The sequence below is a fragment of the Entelurus aequoreus genome, linkage group LG13 (assembly GCF_033978785.1).
Source record: "Entelurus aequoreus isolate RoL-2023_Sb linkage group LG13, RoL_Eaeq_v1.1, whole genome shotgun sequence".
In the NCBI taxonomy this organism is placed as follows: domain Eukaryota; kingdom Metazoa; phylum Chordata; class Actinopteri; order Syngnathiformes; family Syngnathidae; genus Entelurus; species Entelurus aequoreus.
In genome coordinates this window covers 41,377,423-41,394,922 of record NC_084743.1, presented here as the reverse complement: position 1 = coordinate 41,394,922, position 17,500 = coordinate 41,377,423, and the positions used below count along the sequence as shown (strand labels likewise).

The following is a 17,500-nucleotide window of genomic DNA, read 5'->3' as shown; positions in this document are numbered from 1 at the left end:
AGAGCATAGAAAAATACAAAATACAATACAAGACATGACACAAAAAATTAAATGGACTTTTAGCACCCTCTAATGGTGACTAGCGAATATGACAGACCACGTTGTTCCCATGTTAAAATGGCGAACAATACAAATTTAAATATGAACGTCTTGACACGTAAAACGCACATAATGCAACAATTATTACCTGCAATGAGTGATCAGAGAGCACATACACACAATATGTGGTTAGCACTTCTGCTGCTTTCGATGTCTACAGGGGGAAAATAATATCGACTTCTGTGCAAAATAGTAGGACATCTGACGTGAGCAACAACCAATTCAAAACGAAAATTCCATAACATAGCATTCCAACTGCCATTAAATAACCGTGTATCTTACAATAACTCTCACGTTAGCTTTAGTGTAATTTATAATATTTTGCAGAGCAATATCAAAACGTGTCTTACCATTAGCAGAGAACAGGAAGTCTACTAATAGCTTCCGGTTTGCGGTAATATCTACAGACTTTTCAGGTACCAGCAGATGGCGCAATTGGACCTCTCATTGCATAACAAACCAATATACATATTTTAGCAGGAATTTCACTCAAATAATCAAAGTATTTCTTATACCCGTTACATACACCCCCCTGAAATTCTGCTAAATTTAGGAGTGCAACACTTGAGACAAAAACAAAAAAAATAAGTGCATTACTAGGAACAAAACTGTTGTGCATGTCAGTTCTAAAACTCTCTCAAAAAGGAGTGTGGAAAGAAAGAAGGTGATCAATCTCCTAACTAAACACAGACTCAGAGATGCCTGTTACACCTCTGAAATGCAAAATGTTATTCCTATAGCTTTAAGTACTACCTAGACTCTTCTTTGGTCAAATATTTCCATAACTCAAACTGAAATTGCATCTCTAAAGAACTTAAACAAGGTACTAAATGATACTGTGGACACAGAATCCTCATCTACTACTTGCTCATTCATCTGACAAATCAGGCGTCGTGGAGGGTTCATGGAACTACGATCCATGAGACCATAACGGCCAGGCTGTGTGCAAATTGCTTGAGCTAAAGGGCCTGGAACGTCACTGTTCAGAAAGTTAGTGTCAAGAATGGCTGTCTCAGGAGCATCAGTGTCCGGGGGGTCAATGTCTTGTTGAAGGTCTTTGTCAGGAGGAGCAACGTCTGTGGGGATATTGTCAGGAGGGGACATGTCAGTAGAGTCAGTGTCCAAAGGGGTCACATCTGGATGGACAGTTACGGGAGGGGCAACTTCTGTGTCAGTGACTATATCTTCAGAGCACTGTGGTGAGCCTTCCGCACCATTAACAGCAGCATAGTCAACATCTTCAGGGACTCGCTGACTGTCCTGACTGGACGCAGTGACTGAGAGAGAGTCAGACTGAGCAGCATCAGACCTCCGGTCAAACGAGTCATCCTCCTCTTCAGAATGGACTTCCTCTTCTGAATGGACTTCCGCTTCACCCGTCCGCATCAGCCAGTTGACTGTACGTACATCACTGTCTTCCACCAGATCAGGCACGTCAGGACATACATCACTTCCATGTGCAGCAGCGTCACATTCAGAGTGCCCAGAGACATTGTCCAGGTCTCTGTCACATGGCAGGAAGCTAACAGAGAGTAGTAGATTCCGGTGAACGACTCTCTCTGCCTGTCAGGCAATCTTTGACTCTGTAGACATTGAGTTCAGGTCTGACTGAGATGACTTCATAAGGAGTCGACTCCCATTTGTCTGCAACCTTGCGTTTTCCTGGCACACCTCTGTTGGCAATCAGCACTCTGTCTCCAACGACGAGGGGTGAGCCCTTGACTTTGCGGTTGTACAACTTGGCATGGCGAGTCTGTTCCCTGAGACTGTTCCTCTGCACAATCTGAGCAGCTTCATGCAGATCTTTCTTCAGTTGGGACACAAAGTCCGAGTGACTGACAACAGCGTCATTGGTGAGAGCATGTTGAAACATGACGTCGACAGGGAGACGAGGGATTCTTCCAAACATTAAGTAGAAGGGTGCAAACCCTGTTGTCTCATGCTCTGCACAGTTGTAGCAGAAGGTAAGTTGCTGCAGCATTTGTGGCCACTTTGCTTTGGACTGAAGGGGAAGAGACCTGATCATATCTCCCAGGGTCCTGTTAAAACGCTCTGTGACACCATTTCCCATGGGGTGATACGGAGTCGTATGGGACTTCTGTATCCCAGCCATCTCTAGAAGCTCCTTAATCAGCTTGCTCTCAAAATTGGCTCCCTGGCCATAAATTAGAAAGAAGTCATTCCAGAGACGACGAGCGACTTGCCTGGCAGTCTGATTCTTGCATGGGAAGGCGTGTGCCATCTTGGAGAAGTGATCGGTCACAACTAGAACATCCACAGACTTGTTCCCTTGCTCAGCAGTCCAAAAGTCTATGCAGACCAACTCCATAGGTTCAGAGGTGACAATGCTCCTGAGAGGCGCACGGCTGTGTGGCTCGGGTGTCTTCCCTACTATGCAGCGCTGACAAGACTGAACATAGTTCACAACATCACGTTCCATGCCACTCCAGAAGAATCGTTGCCTCACCAGAGACAAGGTACGATGCTGGCCTTGGTGACCTGCTGAGTCATGGAGACCTTGGAGGACTTTCTGCTTTAAAGAGTCTGGTACTATGAACTGGAGGATCTTCTTGTTCATCTGGGGATCTTTTCGTATCTTGTACAGCATGCCATTCTGTATGGTCAGTCTACTCCAATGCTTTAGAAGTTTGATCACACTATGCGACTCAACAGCTCGCTCACGCCTGGTAGGTCTCTTGTGTCTCTGTACAAAGTACATGGCCCTGCCTACTGTCTTGTCTTGCTCCTGTTGACCAACAAGCTGACTCTGAGGGAGTGCAGTGGACTGGTCTTCCTTCTGTAGAAGACTGAAGGCAGCGTCTGCCCCAATCATGTGACTTACACCTCCAGTGGACTGAGCACTGAAGATGGCAGCGACTTCCTCTGACGCAACTGAGCCTCTTGTGTTCTGTGAAATTGCCTCTTGCACTGGCCCGTCTGATGTTTCACAACCTTCGTCCACAACAGCCTGACAGTTGTTGGACACTCTGAACACCTCTTGCACGGTTCTGTCATTCACACCGTTGACTTGTTCCAACAGTGAGGCATAAGGTTCGGTGACAAGGCGATGGCCCACACACGACTGGACAAATGGCTCACGACTCAATGCGTCGGCTACGATGTTCTTTGGGCCAGGAATGTACTTCAAGTCGAAGTCATAAGCAGCGAGCTTTGCCACCCACCGCTGTTCACACGCGTCAAGTCTGGGTTTGGTCAGAATATATGTCAAGGGGTTATTGTCAGTCCATGTGGTGAAATGTCTGCCTTTCAACCAGTGGCTGAATTTGTCGCATACTGCCCATTTCAAGGCAAGAAATTCAAGTCGGTGCGCAGGGTAGTTTAGCTGGGAGCGAGAGAGCGTTCTACTCGCAAAGGCGACAGGTCTAGCTACCTTTCCACCAGGCGGAAGTTGCGACAGGACAGCTCCAATCCCATCAAAGGATGCGTCGACAGCCAGAATGAACGGGGCATTGAAATCTGGGTGGGCTAGGGTGACACTTGTCATGAGGTCGTGTTTCAGTGTCTCAAACGCGGTCTGGCATGCGTCGGACCAATCAGCAGGAGTCAGCTTCACAGGACCTCCTTTCTTCACAGGTTTGCGACTTTTCTTGTGCTTGCACTGAGCACTTGGTTCAGCTGTGAGCCTGAACAGCGGTTTAGCCTTCGCAGAACATGCCTCGATGAAACTTTGGTAGTACATCACCACCCCCCCCCCCTAGAGGGGGGGGGGGTTACCCACATATGCGGTCCTCTCCAAGGTTTCTCATAGTCATTCACCGACGTCCCACTGGGGTGAGTTTTTCCTTGCCCGTATGTGGGCTCTGTACCGAGGATGTCGTTGTGGCTTGTACAGCCCTTTGAGACACTTGTGATTTAGGGCTATATAAATAAACATTGATTGATTGATTGATGCCTAAAAACGATCTGATTTTACTAGGACAAGGTGTTTTACCATCAGATTCCATAATGTCTGCGACCTTTAGGTCATTTATGGCTCTGACCTTCTCAGGGTCTGTTCGAACTCCATCTTCACTGATGACGTGCCCGAGAAATTTCACATTCCTCCTGAGGAAGAAGCACTTCTTGGGTGCGAGCTTAAGGTTGTGCTCCTTGAGGCGGGCAAACACCACCTGCAGGCGTTTGAGTGCAACTTCTTCTGTAGGTGCAAATACCATCAGATCGTCGAGGTAACACAACAGGCTTGTGAAATTCTCGTCACCGAATATTGACATCATCATCCTCATGAAGGTAGCTGGACTGTTGCATATGCCCTGAGGGAGACGGTTATATTCATGAAGTCCAAAGGGTGATGAGAATGCTGTATACTTCTTGTCATCAGGGTGCAAGGGGACATTATAGAAGCCTGATGTCAAGTCCATCGTGGAGAATAGAGCATTTCCACCGAGTGCGGCTAGAGCGTCTGCTTGATGCGGCAGTGGGTAGGCATCCTTCACAGTTCTTGCGTTGAGCCATCTGAAGTCAGTGCATACTCTGAGGTCTCCATTCCGCTTCCATACGAGAACGAGTGCAGATGCATATTCACTGCTCGACTTTTGAATAATGCCTTTTTCCTCCATCTCATTCAGAGTCGTTCTCAGTTTCTCATATTGGCTTGGTGGTATGCGCCGGTATGGTAGACGGAACGGCTTGTCATCAACAAGGTGGATGCAATGCACAAACTCTTTGGCCTCTCCGCAGTCCATCTTGTGTCTGGAGAAGATTGACTCATATTCTTCAATAATGTGAACAAGCTTGTCTTTCCACTGCAGTGACACTTCGCATGACTTCAGATCAATGTCTTGCAGGCCCAGAGTCTCCAGTGCACGCACCATGTCCTCTTCTGACCTCGGATGCACATCTTCGCTCTGCACACACTGCATGTTGCACTTGACCTCCTCTGCTTTGGGTAGGTCCTCCACTGCGATACAGGGGGACACATCTGCGATCTTGGCGTTCCTTCTCAGCACCACAGTTCTGTCTGTAGGGTTCATGACTTTAACGGGCACCCATCTATCTCCCCAAAGTGGAGTAATAACCCTTCCAACAAGGATTTGTTTGGGTCTGGCTTTAGACTGGGTCGGCTCAACGACCACGGTACTGCCTACTGACATCACAGCTGACTCAGGTAACTTGCCCCAGACAAGGTGCTCACTCTGTGGTTTCAGTGTTACACAACTTTTGACTTTCACTGTTCCCACCTTATCTGGAATGCATTCACCTCTCCATCTCTCTGTGTTGGACAGTAGTGACAAGAATTGGCAGTGGTCATCAGTCTGACCATTGTCGGGCGAGGAAACAAGCCTCCAGTAGCCGTCAGTGCTCTTCAGTTGAGTTAGGATATGCTTGATAGCATTACTGCCAAGGATCATTGCTTCTGTCTGGCCAGGTACAACCATTACCGGAACGATCATCCTGCATCCATAAACGGTAACATCAAGGTTATACATGTCTTTGGGGGAAACGCGGTGTCCACCGCAGCCTACAATGACATAATCATCAGCTGTGTCCTTTGTCATGTTAGGGCATTGCTGCAGCAGGGACTCAACAGCAGACTCACTTATTGTACAGGCCATTGACCCGCTGTCTAACAGTGCTTTGAAAGTGGGGCCATTCTTTACAAGTACAGGCGTGTAGAACAGGCTATCAGTCTCTGCTATTCTCTGGGATCCCTGAAAGATCAGTTTCTTGGACGAGACTACTGTACTGCCACTATAACTGCTGTGCGACTCATAGAGGGATTCAATATCAAGCATGTCGGGCTTCTCATAACTTGTTGGAGGTTCAATTAGCTGATCTGCACGGTCCTCCCCTGTGTGCAGATCGGTCAGTTTTCCTGAGGCTGTGGAGTGGTCCTCCTCGCTGGACAGTCACGACGTGAATGGCCTGGAGCATAGCACTTAAAGCAAAGCCTCTTCTCCCGGCAATGAGAGAAAGCACTGTGACCTTCATCTTTGCAAATAATGCATGGCATGTCAGTGAACCTGTCAACTTTGTTCTCAAGACACCTGGGTGGAGCTCGCTTCCTCACTTGTGACTGGTTAGAGGTCCCACACAGCAGAACCTTTTCCAACATAGCCATCACCTCCGCTAGGGGGACATACTGAGGGCTCTGGGTTTGAGGTGGCTCGTGACCACTGCGGTCAAGGGCTGGACTATGGCTCACCTCAGCTGCGTGTACTGCGATGTCCATCCTCTTCACAGTGTGTACTGGGGGAGTTGCTATGCAGCTCATCTCAGCATGGTACTCATTCAGCACCTCCAGTACTTCACACGCTGACCATTTGTCGATTGTTTTGGATCTGAAAGTGAGGGCCAGGTCTTTGCAGGGACAGTTCCGAATAAACATGCGAGTCACCTCTGTTTCAGGGTTGTCCAGCGTCTTGCCCTGCTCTCTCAGACAGTCAATGGCGAGGTCAGCTGCTCTGTTCAGTCTCAGCCAGTAGTCATAGGGGTCTTCCTGGTCTTTAGGCAAAGTCGAGTAAAAGTCAGCTAAGGGGACAGAAGAGTACCTAGTACAGCTAAAGTGTTTTCTAAGTAGACCATAAATCAGGTCGGGCTGAGCATACATGTCAATATTACTGTTCCTAATGCCAAACTTCGCTACATCCTTAGCTTTTCCCCTCAAATGCATAAGGATCTCCTCAGCCTGCTCTTCAACTCTCACATTACTCCTCTTAATGAATGTTCTCATCAGATCTTCCCATTCATGCACCTTAATTGAATCCGACCCATCTCCTACAAATGATGGTGGTTCCTTAACCTTCCTCTGTGTGACCACCTGAACCTGAGATACATCAGACACATGGCTAGGCTGACTCAGTGTGCTTGTTACATTCTGTGTGAAAGTTGAAGCAGGAGTTACTGTGTTATTTGCCTGCATATGTGACATGATGCTATCAGCTAACTGTTGACCTATCTCCTGAATGACAGTCCTCATCTGGTCAGCTACACACTCAGAGACGCTACCAATAGGATTTGGTGTAGACGTGACTTGAGGCAAATAAGAGCTAGTGTGCTGGTTAGCTGCATTATGTACGCTAGCATTGGAAACTGCCTCTAATGAGGGTAAACTAACACCTGGGGCAGGACTATCAACAGCAAACGGGATGGGAGTAGGCATACCCCTGCCTCTGCCAACTTGAATGGGTGTGCCAAACTTTGGGAACAGTGGATTACTCTGAAAAGACATGTTTCAAAAATGTCTGCCACAATACAGAACAGTCCACCCCACTTTGTGAAATCATCAATAAGAAAATGGCAAATAGAATCAAAATGATAAAACAAATCAGCAGTCTGTGTGACACGGTACTGCTATGCCACATAAAATTATCTGTGCCGCTGTGACACACTATAATGAGCTTCACTGCAATATATGCTACCCTTGTAAACTGTGAACACACAAATACTGTGAACTTATGGCTTCATGGAGCGATGTGGTAGGCAGGACGGTCACCGGTTCGACGAACTTGATAGAAGTCTCAGGTCACGGCACCAATGTAACTGCTGTGTACCCGTCCCGCCAAGAACCCACACACAGGCTGGATTGGATTATGTGGTTCTTTACTGGTAGCTGCAATGAGTGATCAGAGAGCACATACACACAATATGTGGTTAGCACCTCTGCTGCTTTCGATGTCATTAGCAGAGAACAGGAAGTCTACTCAAGTACATAACATTTTCATATTTTCACAATTACATGAAATGCAATTACAGATGTAACTTAATACAATGGTTTTTAACTGTATACTTTTTCTTCGTGTGTGATCGTATAGTGGTTTTAACTTGCTTTTATCTTTAATTGTATTACAATTAATTCAATACAACATATTTTTAACTTGGTTTTTAACCAACATCATCCTTTTTTATATATTTATGAAATAGAGCATAGCAAAATACAAAATACAATACAAGACATGACACAACCACGTTGTTCCCATGTTAAAATGGCGAACAATACAAATTTAAATATGAACGTCTTGACACGTAAAACGCACGTAGTGCAACAATTATTACCTGCAATGAGTGATCAGAGAGCACATACACACAATATGTGGTTAGCACTTCTGCTGCTTTCGATGTCTACAGGGGGAAAATAATATCGACTTCTGTGCAAAATAGTAGGACATCTGACGTGAGCAACAACCAATTCAAAACGAAAATTCCACAACATAGCATTCCAACTGCCATTAAATAACCGTGTATCTTACAATAACTCTCACGTTAGCTTTAGTGTAATTTATAATATTTTGCAGAGCAATATCAAAACGTGTCTTACCATTAGCAGAGAACAGGAAGTCTACTAATAGCTTCCGGTTTGCGGTAATATCTACAGACTTTTCAGGTACCAGCAGATGGCGCAATTGGACCTCTCATTGCATAACAAACCAATATACATATTTTAGCAGGAATTTCACTCAAATAATCAAAGTATTTCTTATACCCGTTACATATACAGGTATATATATATATATATATCTCGTTTGTGGAAGTATTACGCACACCAACTTTTATTTTGAATAATCACCTGAGCGGAAGTAGTGTGTCCTGCAGACGCGGTTTGACAAGCGGCTGTACAGCACTCTTGACAGCCATCGTGAGCAAACATCACTTGAACAGTATGGCGTCCGAAGAGCTTGCTAAGAAGCTACAGTCACGGCTGGTCGCTTCGGAGGAGGCCGAGACGAAGCCAGACCTCGAGGAGAACCTCGCCACAACCGATGTTCCGGAGTCTGCAGCAGCCTGTGGCGACACCTCCACCGAGCTATCCGCCAAACTCAACCGAAGGCTTGACATCAACGACGGCAATGCTCCACTTCGGGCGAGTCGCGTTTTCAACCCTTATACGGAATTTAAGGAGTTCTCCCGGAAGCAAATAAAGGACATGGAGGTGATGTTTAAACGGTAAGATGGACACCCTTTACAGCCAGTCATGTTCGTGTCGGCCTGTTGGGCGGATTGACCGTTATCTTGTGCAAATCGAAAACTCGTTGAGAGATTAAAATTAATTAAGATTAATTGAATTAATCAAATGGAATTGACGTGAAGATTGTTGGTGAAACGACTTTTTTGGGCAAAATAATAAAACGACATAGATAAGTATATTCCTGCCTAACTGAAAAAGCCTTCTCTTCCTGTTTGAACACACGCTAGTGTGTCGCACACTACTGTAGTCACCAGAGGTGGCCAATACTGTACAGTACTAGACATTTAGGTATGTAACCGACACCAAATCAGGTCTATCGCCGATATTGATACCTTACTTGGACATTTTTCAAAATCATTGAATGATTTTATGATTTTTGCTGTTAATGTGTGGATCAGGATTATTCTGAATAAAATACAAAAAAAGGAATTTTATCAACTTCTAATATTCTCTCTTTTCATTTTATTTCAAGCAGTTTTAGAGCAACATAAAGTACAAAATGAGTAAATAAAAGTAAGGCTCTAACAGATTTCCCAAATTAGTAAACAATATATCATTTAGGTTTGTAACGATTCGTTTTAACAACGATTCAATTCAGAATTTGAGGTTGCCGATACGATTCAGGGACAATATTATTTTCTAGAATGATAAGACAAGAAACGATTCATCCATCCATCCATCCATCCATCCATCTTTTTCCGCTTATCCGAGGTCGGGTCACGGGGGTAGCAGCCTAAGCAGGGAAGCCCAAACTTCCCTCTCCCCAGCCACTTCGTCCAGCTCCTCTCGGGGGATACCGAGGCGTTCCCAGGCCAGCCGGGAGAGATAGTCTTCCCAACGTGTCCTTGGTCTTCCCCGTGGCCTCCTACCGGTCGGACGTGCCCGAAACACCTCCCTAGGGAGGCGTTCGGGTGGCAACCTGAGCAGATGCCGGAACCACCTCATCTGGCTCCTCTCGATGTGGAGCAGCAGCGGCTTTACTTTGAGCTCCTCCCGGATGACAGAGCTTCTCACCTGAAATTGATTCAGTACAATAAGTGTGACTGTAAAATAGTCAGCAAACTTGCTCCGATGTCACTTCCGTTTTGTCCTTCGCATCCTTTGTGGTTTAAAGGGGAACTGCACTTATTTTTGGAATCTTTCTGTCGTTCACAACCCCTTATTAGAGACAAGAACACATGTTTTTTTGTCCATTATTATTTGTAATTATCAGCTCATTCTAGGTGGCTAGCAATGCTGCTAAAAGGAGCAATCAATTCTGCCTCTAATTCACTCCAAAAAATGCATCCAAAACCTGCCAACAATAATTAATTTACGTTCCGTAACCTAAATAATAACCAAGCTGTAGTGACATTATTATAAGAGAAAACACGGAGGTACTGTTTTTCTAGCGTGGTAACACATCGACTTGCGACAGCATGCTACGGTATTAGCCGTAAGCTAAATTGGCCCAAGTGTGTGAACGTGAGTGTGAATGTTGTCTGTCTATCTGTGTTGGCCCTGCGATGAGGTTGCGACTTGTCCAGGGTGTACCCTGCCTTCCGCCCGAATGCAGCTGAGATAGGCTCCAGCACCCCCCGCGACTCCAAAAAGGGACAAGCGGCAGAAAATGGATAGATAGATGGATAGCTTCTGCGTCAGCAGTTGTATGGCTTTTGAGTGTGTAATGCACAACACAATGCAATGTAACACAAATCTGTACTGACTGAAAACCATGAACAATCATATTACAGTACCTGTAAAGTATTAGCCCACATTTCATGTTTTGTTTTTACACAGCTAGCTCGACAGTGTATGTAGTTGTAATAACAAGCATGATGTGCTGCATGTATCATGATCAATAATAAGTGACTCACTCGATGGACAGTTGTCAGTTTGGTAAGCTGGCCGCGGACAATTTTCCGGTTGGTTTTGGGTATGCACTCAATTTCTGTCGGCGTAGCTTGGCTCCAAGCTCCACATTTGAAGCGTCAAGTCACGCTGACTCTCTCGGCTAGCGTCTGGTCCAACGTTTCACCCTCTCTTCGTTCTTGCTAACCTTCTATCATCAGCGGTTGATTCACCGTATATTCAGGTTTAAAAACATAAGGTTGTGTGAATCCTCATTTGTCCAAAAATAATCAACTTCGTCTACTACAAAGTCGGGCATGATTAGAAAACACTTGCATTTGTAAATAAAAATATTTTGACATTTAGGGCAGACAATAGATATATGATTTATGTGAATATGATGTAATGGATATGAATGTCTGATGCTGGATGTCAATAAAAAGAAAATGAAGAAAAAAAAAGAAAAAAAAGAACACACATTTGTTTCCGGAAGTAGCAAGTGTGTTCCCATGGGCGCATATATATATATATATATATATATATATATATATATATATATATATATATATATATATATATATATATATATATATATATATATATATATATATATATATATATATATTAGGGCTGCAACAACTAATCGATTAAAATCGATTATAAAAATAGTTGCAGATTAATTTAGTCATCGATTCGGTGGAACTAGCTATGTGCATGCGCGGAGGCTTTTTTTAAATTATTTTTTTTATTTTTTTTTAAATAAAAAAAACTTACTTTTTTTTAAATAAACCTTTATTTATAAACTGCAACATTTACAAACAGCTGAGAAACAATAATCAAAATAAGTACAAAAACAGTACAAAACAGCGCCAGGGCGGCGCTGAGGCTACGTCTCATGAGGTGGCGTAAACTAGCCAATGATGTGTCATGTGCAGCTCACGTGACGACGCCGTCTCCTTTGCTGGAAACATTTGAAAAATGGCGCAGGAAAACAGTACGGATAGTTTAGCGGAGAAACATCTTGAGGTTATTGCTTCAATGGAGGAAAGTGTACGACCTAAGTCGTCAAAAGTGTGGGAACACTTTACTTTAAAGACTTCAAAGAAGACCGTTTCCTGCAAAATGGCACGGAAGTACAACATTGCTTCAGAAGCACCTGAAAAGGAAACATGTTGGAGCCATGGATGAAGGGAGGAACTCACGGTACGTAACTTTTTAAGTCCATAGTGGCAACAGGCATTCATGTTTTCAGCTTTTTTGTAAGTAACGTTAACGTTATGCCTTTGTTGCAACGCGGGGCTGATAATGTGTCTCCGGCACATTTGACTCCGTTTTGAGAGAGAAAACGCACGGTTACCAATTTCGAAATAAACGTAATGGACAGAAATATCTCAGGTTGGTTTCATAATGGATCAATGCAGCCAGGCCCGATAAAGCTATATAAATCTATTTAGATTTGAGTGACGCTTTAGTATAACTAAACGTTATGAAGGTGCTGGAATATTTCATGCTATTATTCAGAAGCAGCCTAAAATTAATCCTTTATTATTCACAACAGAAACGTGTACAGTATCTGATCCAGTTCTGATCTGATGAGTTACATTTCTGTGTTATTATTGGTGTATGCTGCATCCCCAATGTCCAGAACATGGTGCCAGTATGCTGGGTTTTTTCAATAAAATACTGGAAAGGATAGAAATGTAGTTTGTCTCTTTTATCCGATTATTAATCGATTAATCGAAGTAATAATCGACAGATTAATCGATTATCAAATTAATTGTTAGTTGCAGCCCTAATATATATATATATATATATATATATATATATATATATATATATATATATATATATATATATATATATATATATATATATATATATATAAGGGCTGGGCGATATGGCCTTTTATTAATATCTCAATATTTTTAAGCCATGTCACGATACACGATATATATCTCGATATTTTGCCTTAGCCTTGAATTAACACTTGATGCATATAATCACAGCAGTATGATATAGGTATGTGGGCTTGTATTAAGCCTCAGGGAGTTGAACGCCCCTGCCTTACATAGTTCCGGGTCACCCTTGGGCAAGGTGTAGCACCCGAATGCCCCCCCCATCAGGGTTACGATACCCCCCATGAACTACCCTAAGAGAGGATGCGTTACCCGGCCCGGAGGAAGCCCGGGGCCCTCCTCCGGAGCTAGGCCCGGAGGTAGGGCTCGTCAGCGAGCGCCTGGTGGCCGGGCTTGCCACGGAGCCCGGCCGGGCACAGCCCGAAGAAGCTACGTGGACACACCATCTTCTCTGCCACGTGGGCCCACCACCCGCGGTCGGAACCAGTGGGGTCGGGTGCGCTGCCAAGTGGATGGCGGTGAAAGTGGAGGCTCCGGACGGACCAATTCGGGGCAGCAGAGGCTGACTTTCGGGACGTGGAACGTCTCTACGCTGGTGGGGAAGGAGCCTGAGCTGGTGCGAGAGGTGGAGCGCTACCGGTTGGATCTGGTGGGGCTTACCTCTACGCATAGCAAGGGCTCTGAAACCACACTCCTGGACAAGGGATGGACCTTGTTCACTTCTGGAGTTGCTCAGGGTGTGAGGGCACAGGCGGGTGTGGGGATACTCACGAGTCCCCGGCTGAGTGCCTGTACGTTGGAGTTCACCCCAGTGGACAAGAGGGTCGCCTCCCTTCGCCTTAGGGTTGGAGGGGGGAAAACTCTGACTGTTGTTTGTGCATACGCACCAAACAGGAGTTCAGAGTATTCAGCCTTCTTGGATACCTTGCATGGGGTCCTGTATGGGGCGCCGGCAGGGGATTCCATAGTCTTGCTGGGGGACTTCAACGCGCACGTGGGCAATGACAGTGATACTTGGACTGGCGTGATTGGGAGGAACGGTCTCCCTGATCTGAACCTGAGTGGTGGATTGTTATTGGACTTCTGTGCTAGTCACGGACTTGCGATAACAAACACCATGTTCAAGCATAAGGATGCTCATAGGTGTACCTGGTACCAGAGCACCCTAGGCCAAAGATCAATGATCGATTTTGTAATCGTATCAGCTGATCTGAGGCCGTATGTCTTAGACACTCGGGTGAAGAGAGGGGCTGAACTGTCAACTGATCACCATCTGGTGGTGAGTTGGGTTAGATGGCGGGGGAAACCTCTGGACAGACCTGGCAAACCCAAGCGTGTAGTGCGGGTGAACTGGGAACGTTTGGAGGAGTCCTCTGTCCGGAAGGACTTCAACTCCCACCTCCGGCGGGACTTCTCTGCCATCCCTGTGGAGGTTGGGGACATTGAACAGGAATGGGCAATGTTCAAAGCCTCTATTGCTAAAGCTGCAGATGCGAGCTGTGGCCAGAAGGTCTTAGGTGCCTCAAGGGGCGGTAACCCTCGAACACCCTGGTGGACAGTGGTGGTCAGGGAAGCCGTCCGACTGAAGAAGGAGTCCTACCGGGGTATGTTATCCCAGGGGACTCCGGAGGCAGTTGCAAGGTACCGACGGGCCCGAAGGGCAGCGGCCGTGGCTGTGGACGAGGCTAAGCAGAGGGTGTGGGAGCAGTTCGGGGAATCCATGGAGAAGGACTATCGGGCGGCACCAAAGCTGTTCTGGAAGACCATACGGCACCTCAGGAGGGGGAAGCAGGGAACCATCCAAGCTGTGTACGGCAGGGATGGGACTTTGCTGACTTCAAGTGAGGAAGTCGTGGGGCGTTGGAAAGAGCACTTTGAGGAACTCCTGAACCCAAATACATCAGACACACCCTCCCTGATAGGAGCAGGGCCTGAGGATGATGGGGGATCGACGTCGATCTCTCGGAGTGAAGTCACTGAGGTAGTTAGACAACTCCACAGTGGCAAAGCTCCGGGGGTTGACGAGATCCGTCCAGAAATGCTGAAGGCTCTGGGTGTTGATGGGCTGTCTTGGTTGATACGCCTTTTCAACATTGCGTGGAAGTCTGGGACAGTGCCGAGGGAGTGGCAGACTGGGGTGGTGGTTCCCCTTTTCAAAAAGGGGGACCAGAGGGTGTGTGCTAATTACAGGGGTATCACACTACTCAGCCTCCCTGGGAAAGTTTACGCCAAGGTACTGGAAAGGAGGGTCCGGCCGATAGTCGAACCTCAGATTCAAGAGGAGCAATGTGGATTCCGTCCTGGTCGTGGAACAACTGACCAACTCTTTACGCTTGCGGGAATCCTGGAGAGGGCCTGGGAGTATGCCTATCCAGTCTACATGTGTTTTGTGGATTTGGAGAAGGCGTATGACCGCGTCCCTCGGGAGATCTTGTGGGAGGTGCTGAGGGAGTACGGAGTGAGGGGAACCCTGTTGAGGGCCATCCAATCTCTGTACAACCAAAGCGAGAGTTGTGTCCGGGTGCTTGGATGTAAGTCGGATCCGTTTCCAGTGGGGGTTGGTCTCCGCCAGGGCTGCGCTCTGTCACCTATCCTGTTTGTGATTTTCATGGACAGGATTTCTAGGCGGAGTCGTGGCCATGGCGGAGAGGGTATACGTCTCGGGGGGCTAAAGGTTGCGTCACTGCTGTTTGCAGATGATGTGGTCCTGATGGCACCTTCGGTTCGTGACCTTCAGCTCTCACTGGATCGGTTCGCAGCCGAGTGTTCAGCGGCTGGAATGAGGATCAGCATCTCCAAATCTGAGGCCATGGTTCTCAGCAGGAAACCGATGGTTTGTACAGTCCGGGTAGGGGACAGGACTCTGTCCCAGGTGGAGGAGTTTAAGTATCTCGGGGTCTTGTTCACGAGTGAGGGAAAGATGGAGAAGGAAATCAGCCGGAGAATCGGAGCAGCTGGGGCAGTATTGCAGTCTCTCTGCCGCACTGTTGTGACGAAACGGGAGCTGAGCCAGAAGGCAAAGCTCTCGGTCTACCGAGCTATCTACATTCCTACTCTCACCTATGGTCATGAAGTGTGGGTAATGACCGAAAGAATAAGATCGCGGATACAAGCGGCCGAAATGAGTTTCCTCAGAAGGGTGGCTGGCATCTCCCTTAGAGATAGGGTGAGAAGTGCAGTCACCCGAGAGAGACTCGGAGTAGAGCCGCTGCTCCTTCGCTTGGAAAGGAGCCAGCTTAGGTGGTTCGGGCATCTCGTGCGGATGCCTCACGAGCGTCTCCCTAGGGAGGTCCTCGTTGCACGTCCCACTGGGAGGAGGCCCCGCGGCAGGCCAAGGACCAGATGGGGGGATTACATCTCCTCTCTGGCCTGGGAACGCTTCGGGATTCCCCAGGAGGAAGTCGCAAATGTTGCTCTGGAGAGGGAAGTCTGGGGGTCTCTGCTGGAGCTGCTGTCCCCGCGACCCGATTCCGGATAAGCGGTTGAAGATGGATGGATGGAGTATGATGATTATATGTGTCTACATTAAAACATTCTTGTTCATACCGCATTAATGTATGCTCATTTTGAACTTTCATGCAGAGAGGGAAATCACAACTAAGTAATGAGCTGCATAATAGGAAATCAAATAGTGTATGTCCTTTGCTATGTGGTAGGTTACTACGGACGTTATCTCCTTCTTTTGTTGACTATTTTTTTCATACGGTGTTGATCTGGAAATGGTTGCTTCGGCATTTTGTCGGTGTGGCACTGAACGGAGATGTTGACATGCAGAGTTTTAAGCACTCTTCATTCTCTAGCGGGTGACTTTTCAAATGATGCTACAAATTAGCAGTAGGTGCTACTTTTTGTAACAACGCTTTTGCCGCATACTTGTTCGACATCTTCCCGCTTGAAGCCAAACCACCGCCAGACGATGGACCCCGTGCTGTTTTTCTTGGGAATGAACTTCATTTGTTACCAGATTCGCACCTTCTTTCTCTCGTATTACCACTCCGCTAGCATCACAGCTAATGTTACCATGCTGCTACCTCTCTGCTCCACGAGGGCGTATGACGTTGCACGTATGTATGTGACGTATGTAAGAAGGTGCACTTGTTTTACCCTCTGTGAGAAGGAGAGACAAGAAAGAGTGAAAAGAGCCTGCAGTGTAATGCCCGCAGCTAAAAGCAACTGCGTGACAACGTATACTCGAATATCACGATATAGTAATTTTCTATATCGCACAGAGACAAACCCGCCATATATCGAGTATATTCGATATATCGCCCAGCCCTAATAAATATAAATATATATTAGGGCTGTGAATCTTTGGGTGTCCCACGATTCGATTCAATATCGATTCTTGGGGTCACGATTCGATTCAAAATCGATTTTTTTTTTCAATTCAACACAATTCTCGATTCAAAAACGATTTTTTTTCCCGATTCAAAATGATTCTCTATTCATTCAAAACATAGGATTTTAGCAGGATCTACCCCAGTCTGCTGACATGCAAGCAGAGTAGTAGATTTTTGTAAAAAGCTTTTATAATTGTAAAGGACAATGTTTTATCAACTGATTGCAATAATGTATGTTTGTTTTAACTATTAAATGAACCAAAAATATGACTTATTTTATCTTTGTGAAAATATTGGACACAGTGTGTTGTCAAGCTTATGAGATGCGATGCAAGTGTAAGCCACTGTTTCACTATTGTTTATTTATTTTTATAAATGTCCAATGATATTGTCAATGAGGGATTTTTAATCACTGCTACGTTGAAATTGTAACTAATATTGATACTGTTGTT

General features: G+C 45.9%; 2 protein-coding genes across 3 annotated transcripts in view; one reads left to right on the top strand and one right to left on the bottom strand.

Moving 5' to 3' along the window:
* Positions 1-3,835: 3,835 nt before the first annotated feature.
* LOC133663406 (uncharacterized) overlaps positions 3,836-17,500 on the bottom strand; it is a 48,274-nt gene continuing 34,609 nt past the window's right edge. The window contains exons 1-2 of one of the 2 annotated variants that reach the window (XM_062067861.1): positions 8,624-9,065; positions 3,836-7,669 (exon numbers count right to left, since the gene is read on the bottom strand). In XM_062067861.1, the coding sequence (XP_061923845.1) occupies positions 3,873-5,852 (1,980 nt within the window). In that variant the 5' untranslated portion in view covers positions 5,853-7,669; positions 8,624-9,065 and the 3' untranslated portion in view covers positions 3,836-3,872. Of the gene's footprint in view, positions 7,670-8,623; positions 9,066-17,500 lie in introns of those variants that run through there. The other variant, XM_062067862.1, reaches the window with a different exon arrangement.
* Positions 8,619-17,500, top strand: part of efhd1 (EF-hand domain family, member D1) — a 38,245-nt gene continuing 29,363 nt past the window's right edge. Inside the window, exon 1 of the mRNA XM_062067863.1 lies at positions 8,619-9,000. Within this exon, the coding sequence (XP_061923847.1) occupies positions 8,717-9,000 (284 nt within the window). The 5' untranslated portion in view covers positions 8,619-8,716. The remainder of the gene's footprint in view (positions 9,001-17,500) is intronic.